The sequence below is a fragment of the Hesperophylax consimilis genome, chromosome 5 (assembly GCF_061612785.1).
Source record: "Hesperophylax consimilis isolate HC1 chromosome 5, BYU_Hcon_1.0, whole genome shotgun sequence".
NCBI classification, from domain to species: domain Eukaryota; kingdom Metazoa; phylum Arthropoda; class Insecta; order Trichoptera; family Limnephilidae; genus Hesperophylax; species Hesperophylax consimilis.
Window position 1 is genome coordinate 18991930 of NC_142840.1, and position 7832 is coordinate 18999761.

General features: G+C 32.0%; 1 protein-coding gene across 2 annotated transcripts; it reads right to left on the reverse strand.

Moving 5' to 3' along the window:
- Nucleotides 1-4073: 4073 nt before the first annotated feature.
- Nucleotides 4074-6761, reverse strand: LOC149423603 (uncharacterized). Of its 2 annotated transcripts, XR_016302220.1 has the most exons (4): nucleotides 6247-6761; nucleotides 5586-5747; nucleotides 4932-5027; nucleotides 4074-4268 (listed from the first exon to the last, which is right to left on the reverse strand). XR_016302220.1 is itself a non-coding variant. In XM_089632041.1 (3 exons), exons 1-3 carry the CDS (start codon nucleotides 5695-5697, stop codon nucleotides 4162-4164), a joined length of 315 nt encoding a protein of 104 aa, XP_089488167.1. In that variant the 5' UTR covers nucleotides 5698-5874; the 3' UTR covers nucleotides 4074-4161. The 2 variants fall into 2 exon arrangements, 1 of the variants encoding a protein (XP_089488167.1); XM_089632041.1 differs by lacking the exon at nucleotides 6247-6761 and having other exon boundaries at nucleotides 5586-5874.
- Nucleotides 6762-7832: the final 1071 nt, after the last annotated feature.

The following is a 7832-nucleotide window of genomic DNA, read 5'->3' on the forward strand; positions in this document are numbered from 1 at the left end:
TGAGTAAACCACCTTTCTTGATCATCCTTTCACATGTGATATATAACGCTGTAAATTACGTGGCAACATGTTTTTTTGTGAAATAAATTTAAAATGTGGTCAGCTATTATATATACAGCTATTTTATGCATATGCTCACAAAATTTTCATCATTAAATCATGAACGCATGTTGATCTTTTTTATGAAAGCACTTACTTGATATGCAATGTTGCCAAATCTTTTGTCCTTCTGTCGAGCTTCTGTTTGGACGGACTTGAACAGATTTATTTGTTGGTTGAATATTCGAAAATACGTAATGCATTGGAACGTTTGGCGCGAATATTTAAAATTGCGGGTTTATTTAAAAGTAAAGTTATACAATCAAAACTTATTTATATTACGTTTACAGTTGAATTAATTATTTTAAAATTAGTTTTGTAGAACAGGCTTTTATAAGATATTCTATCTTTTTAATAGCATTAATTTATTATTTGAAAATGTAGATTGATTTACAATTAAAATACCAAAGTTCAATAATATTAGTATTGTGTTTACAGTATTATTGGAAGTATATTTTATAAAATCTGATTTATTTGAGTTGTTTTCTTTCCTTTTATTATAAAATACCTATTATATGATTTTCAGAAAACGATTTTTGTACACAATATTTGTGCTGGTGTATAATAATAACTATTAATACATATTTTGTATTAATAGTTCTTCATTTTTGTTAATTTTATAACCTTAAATATAAAAGTTACAAATCAATGTACACCATAATATGTATGTATAGTTGTAATGTGTAAACTTTCCTAAATAAAGATATTATTATTATTTTTTAGTGGAATAAATCTTTGATTTTTTTTTTACATTTACTCCACACAAGAGGCCCTGAGGATAATAATTTCCCTCAGGGCCTATGTCATCTTTGAAGATGCTGTGTGGAGGGTCTTTTTGAGGAGAGGAAGGAGTGAACATGTGTCTTGAAGAGACCCATGTCATATGAGGGAGGAAACACAGAGGCCGGAAATTTGATCCAGAGCCGAGCCGTTGAACACCGAAACGAGTCGTAGAAACGACCCGTTCTCATGCGACTAATGTTAACCGTGTACATATGTTGGGCATGCATTTGGCGTGTTTCCCGACTATGCTCCGGTGCTGAAGGGATTAATGATGCTAGTTCCTCGGAGCATCTTCCATAGAAATACCGGTAGAACAAGCATATGCTCTAAAAATTGCAATCCGTTTGTTAAGATGGGAGAATCTATCAAACAGACCGCCCGTTTCTGCACAGAGTCGAGGGTTTTTTCAGGTATTTTCGGGCTTCACACCAGAGGTGGCTGCCAAATCCAACCGTGGGGCGCCCTTGTGATTTGTACAGGGTTAGCAGTTGTGTACTATTCAAGTATTTGCGGGCCCTGTACAGTACGCCCTCATTAACCTCAATTAATTGAAATATTCAGAACTGTTTTATAGTGAATTGTTTTATAGTGAATACCTCACAAGAGTCCCAACTGCTCCCGTCTGGAGCCAGTGAGAATATGGCATCCCCAATTGGGGGATGTTGTGAGGCTGAGGGTAAGTGGGGAAGGGAAAGAGGAAGGTGGGGAAGTACCTGGCTATTCAGATCTAGTCACTAAACACGGCTAAACCCATTTGGAGCAACGTTTCAATTCTGAATGGTGGTCTTACACCAGGGCGATACTGGTAGTATCTTCCACTCTGGAACGTGCCGCAAATATACTATATATTATTTTAATTAATTAATTGTGAAATAACACAAATTAATCAAATAAAATTTATTTGCGCACGCCGGGTTCGAACCCGCGACCTTCGAACTAGTTATGTTACTGAGCCATTTTTTTGTTTGTTTAACAATAGCTCCACACAGGAAGCCCTGAGGAAAATATTTTCCCTCAGGCCTATGTCATCTTTGAAGATGCTGTGTGGAGGGTATTTTAAAGGAAGGGAAGGAGAGGAAGGATAAGGGGTGGGTGGGTGGGGTCTGTGGGTCCAGGAGTGACGGACGTATGAATCCATCCCTCCCACTGCGGTGCAAGACGATGTTCCCAAAGAGTTCTGCCTGAAAGGTTTCCCTCAACCTGTCTCTCCGGCCTTCCACGTAGCTGGAGGACACATCCACCGCCAAGACCCGAGCAAACCTCACCCCATGAACCCGGGCACAGTCACCAAACCACTTGGGGTGACCTATGGCAGAGGTGTAGTTATCCAATAAATGGTTCCCGGGGTGGCAGTACCAAATTGTAAATAGATTAGAAGATACTTTCCTGAATGGTCGCCATTCCCCATGGGGTTACCAGTCACGTCTTCCACTCTGGAATGTACCCGGCAGTAGCTGTAGTATAATCTACCTTAGCCACATATTGAACAAGTCTTGTGTTTTAATAAAATTTTGCACAAATTCATTGTTTGGTAAAATAAAAACAAATTTGAAAAAATTCACATTTTAATTTATTTATTTTCAGACATTTTTAAAAACTTTCATTAGGAAATTCAACAGAACTAAAACAAACTTTAAAACTAATTAAGTAATGATTTTTACATAATTGCAGTTTAAAAAATATACAATACGTTATACAAAACTGCCATTATCAGAGTTTAACAAAATATATAATAGCAAAATCGAGAGAAACAAAACATACTTAAAAAATAATGAAGTAATGATTTTTACATAATTTCAGTTTAAAATAATATGGAAAACGTCATACCAAACTGACATTATCAGATATTAACAAAATATATAATAGCAAAATCGATTGAAATAAAACATACTTAAAAAATAATTAATTAATGATTTTTACATAATTTCAGTTTAAAATAATATGGAAAACGTCATACCAAACTGACATTATCAGAGTTTAACAAAATAGAGAAATAAATCACACTTAAAAAAAAAATTGCATTCATTTTCAACTAATTAATTTTCCTTATTTAGTAAAATCCTTATTTAACAACATCCCCATTAAAGAATGCCTTAAAATAATTGAAAATATCCTAGAAAAATCTAATGTCAACCCAATAATAAGAAAAGAGTTATTCCAGCTCATAAAAATTTGCATACAAACAAATTATTTTCTTTTTAATGATACATATTTTGAGCAATTGGACGGACTTCCCATGGGATCCCCTTTAAGCCCACTTCTAGCGGAGATATTTATGGATCATATTGAAAATATTATTCTTAAGTCTCCCTTAGCTAAATATATAATATACTATGTCAGATATGTAGACGATATCTGAATATGTTGGAAAGGCACCAACCGTCAATTAGATATCTTTATTAATTGGACCAACACTGTTAATAATAAAATCTGCTTCACAGTCGAACATGAGATCAAAGCTAAAATATTTTTTTTAGATCTAACAATTGGAAAGAATAATAATAAACATACTTTTGAAATATTTAGAAAACCAACTTTTACAGACACTACAATAAATGCAAATTCAACTCATCCTTCAGAACAGCCAGAAAATGCAAATTCAACTCATCCTTTAGAAACAGAGGTAATTATCTTTAAAATGTACAAAAAGTACGTTACCTGAGAAAAATCCACATAATCGTGTTAGAGTACTAAAATCATCTTCTATATTATTATGCCCAGACAATTCTGAAATTTCAGAATCTCTAAGAAACTCAAATATTTCATGTATTTAAAAATGATAATATTGCAAAAATAGCAATGTCTGACCCATTAATATGTTCATATGGGTCTTTATTATTAAGTAATCACACGGAACACCATTTGAATACACATATAACATCGAAGATGAGGGATTTAGCCAAGGTGTATATAGTTATTAAAGAACAGAAACCTTCAATTTCAACCTTTGATTTAGCGTTTGACCCTGTGCATTTTGATGTTTTTATTAAAGCCGTACAAATAAATAGTGGTTACGATGAAATTACAGGTTCTGTAAAAATTCCTAGCATGTCTCAACGACTTTGTACGGCTATAAAAGATTGTACAAAGTCGTTGAGGCATGCTAGGAATTTTTACAGAACCTGTAATTTCATCGTAACCACTATTTATTTGTACGGCTTTAATAAAAACATCAAAATGCACAGGGTCAAACGCTAAATCAAAGGTTGAAATTGAAGGTATGTTCGTTACCAGTTTAGTACAATATGGACATGAGTTTTTACGGTCATGCACTCGTGCTCATTTACTAGTAGAAATAGTGCTTCGAGTTGTAGTCGATGACACTTCGATTGCCTCCTGCTTCTCTAAATGATGTTGCTCATCATCGGCGTTGGAAATTTTCATATCTAAAAAGTAACAATACATTATTTAGCTTTCTTTAAACTTAATTAGTAAAACCTCAAATTATAAGAAAGCAGTCATTGTTGAATGAAACACTAGTATATATTGAATTATTTCGCGGATAAGCGATAAGCCGCCATAGCTCAGTGGTCAGAGCTGTCGACCGGAAATCGAGGGGACACGGGTTCGAGTCCCGTTGGCGTTATGTAAATCTCAATTATTTGTACCTATATTTTGTTAACTCGGATATTTTCTTATATTATTTTGTATAACATATATTTATCATATAAGATATAAGATCTGTATAATTAAAAAAATATATAAATAAATAAAGATGTACATTATTATCTGTAAAAGCCCTATGGGCGTTTAAATAAATAAATAAATAAATAAAGTATCTTTTATCAGGAGATTTTTCAATGTGGATGAGTGTTTCAGGCGAATAATTATTGCTTTTAAAATAATTATAATTAAATTAAATAATTTAATTAAATGAAGACAATATTAGCATCACTCAATCTAAAATCTGAAACAGAAAAGATACGGTCACATCTGGGACTCGCACCGGACCTTCGGCTTTCTGGGCCGCACCTCTGACCATATAATAATCAAATTATATGTTACGTATTGATTGTTTCAAGAGTATTAAACATGTTTTCTGTAGATACCTGATTCTATCGAAGAAGTAACGTTGTTCGGTTTGTATAGTGAATCATCTTCGGACGTCGGCGGACTCCTTTCTAACATTACTTCAGTTTTGGTTTCTAAAATAAAGCATAATATATTATATATTTATTGTTATTAAGTTTAATTTGTAGAACTCCATTTTATTTTTTATTTTTTATATATTCAATAATATTGTTATTGGGTTTATAAAAACAGTTTATTTTTAAACAAGTTCTGCTGTGTAATTATTATTACGCGTGACAGCTGTTTCGCCCTCTGAAGGCATTATCAAACTGTCGAAGGCATTATCAAACTGATAATGCCTTCAGAGGGCGAAACAGCTGTCACGCGTAATAATAATTACACAGCAGAACTTGTTTAAAAATAAACTGTTTTTATAAACCCAATAACAATATTATTGAATATATAAAAAATAAAAAATATATTATATATTTATCCAATAATAATATCTCAATGTAGTAAGTAAGTCATGTGCACAAATATGAAACCTAACCTAATATAATGACAAAACAACAGACTAATTAAGCATTTGCAACGGAATATTTAATTAGCAGCATTTCTGATATTACCTATAACAATTTACTATAAGCTAAGGTAGCTCTGTAATATTTCAGATTATTATCAGTGAATATTACCTGAATCTGAGGAAGTTTCATGGTTAATTTCTTCGCCCAGTATGCTCTGCATATTGCTGATGATTAAACTTTGTCCTTTGGAAATTAGCGAAAAGGGTGAAGACGAGATCATGTCGTCAGTACTGTTTATTGATGTACGTAAATCACTGGTTCTTGGAACATCTATAAAATATCAAGAACAAACACATTGAAACATACATATATGTACCTGCAGTTTTCTGTTTTTGCAAATTTTATTTCCACAAAGGAATTTGTTTAATTTGAATATGAACAAATTAATGGGTGATTATCCGACGTGTAAAACTTCGTTTTAACTTAATTATTTTAAGAAACAACTGTTTGAAAACAAAACATGCTTTTAAATGCATATTTTAGTATAGGAATATGGCTTTAGTTTGATTTGACATTTTTACCACAAGTTGTTAGGTTAGCTTTTTTGAATTTTGTTAATACATAATATATATCTATTATTCAAAATAATTTTACTGCTTGGGTTCTCAAAAAAGAAAGAAAAAAATCATGACCTATATAATAAAATACGGTAATTATTCTGTACTCATTTGATAAGCATAGATTAAAATTGTTAATATTATATTTATTATATTAATTCTATATTTTACAATTAAGGTTATTACCTATTTAGAAATATGTAATAGCTTACCGTATTTAAAATCCATTTCGCAAAGCTGAAAGATTTTATTAAATCTCCTTCGTAATAAAGCTAATAAAACGCAAAAACAAATCAACCTGTCAACTGATTCGTGATATACGAACATTGAATAACGGTAATATTTAATATTATCTGTTAGCCAGTTACAAGTCATTAAGTGTTTCAGAAAACTAACCTGAAGCTAGCTTCAAATGGACCAATACAAACAAACCAGCCTTGTGCTAGCAAACAACATCATTCAATAATGGGCTTTAAATAATATAACTTTAGAGGTTAATTTTGCATACAATTCTTGAGCCTTATAGTTCCTTTCGAATATTGTTTAGACCAATACGCAATGTCGTACGATAATAAGCTCTAAATAATATTACTTTAGAGGCTATTTTTGCATACAATTGTTAAAACATTTAATTACTTTAGAAAATTATTTGTACACCTGCGTTTGACACAAATAACGATGGCAACGTCGCTTTTTGAGATCAATGAAGTTAGTTTAACATACGATAGAAATAATTAACAAAGTCAGGTTGAATATCTGAGATAAAATCGCATATAGGAGCATATCTAATGCTCACGAAAATCGCACTTGTCACATCAAATTGAGTTGAAAATGCCACTGATCTCGTCTCGCCGAGACGATTAAAATGGCATTTAAATCTCAATTTGTCGATGATCAAGTAAGTGCTCAATGATCAAGTAAGTCGAAATGATCCAATAGTTCCGGTTATTTGCAGACGCTAAGATGTACAAAGTGCCGTATCATAAACCTATATATATATATATATATATATATATATATATATATATATATATATATATATATATATATATATATTTGTATAAAGCATACTTTGAGCCACATTATATACACTTTTTTTTTAATGCCATTTTGTTTAATCAACCCTTTAAAACTACCCCCTCACAGCTATATACGTCTATGATGTACCGTTTAAAATATATATCGATACATACATCTAGAGCATACTTTGAAGACATATTTTTATTCTGTACAGACGATAGTTTGAAGACAGTCCTCAATGTATGCGTTATATATAATTTCCCGTCGTGGTCTCAAATAATGCTTTTCACAGAGAGGTGTTTCGTGTACATAAAGCATACTTTGGACCTATGGTAAGTAGGAAACTTCCATTGGAATAATGTGTAATTATTAATATTTTTTACGCCAGATGGCACAAATAATAATATCAAATATGTAGATATTTACGCGCTGTGAATTTGGTACATTATGATAAAGTAATGTTTCGTCTTCAAGTCAAATCCATTATGAAACTTTTTCGTTGAGTTTTTCGAAAGGTAAGAGTGAAAAATTTCATCCATATCGAAAAAAAACATTTTTAATACTTATTGTTAATTTTAGCTTTTTTATAGGTACCAACAAACTTTTACCCATAGATAATAGAAACAAAGCGGATATGGCATGGAAGCGTGCCAACTGTCATCGAGCTTAGACCATACTGCACGGGTTGTACGTTTGGTGACTATGTAGGAGTGTAGATGCAGGGCATTGTTAGGTTATATAGTTTTGGCGACACTACACACAAACTATCAACGATTAA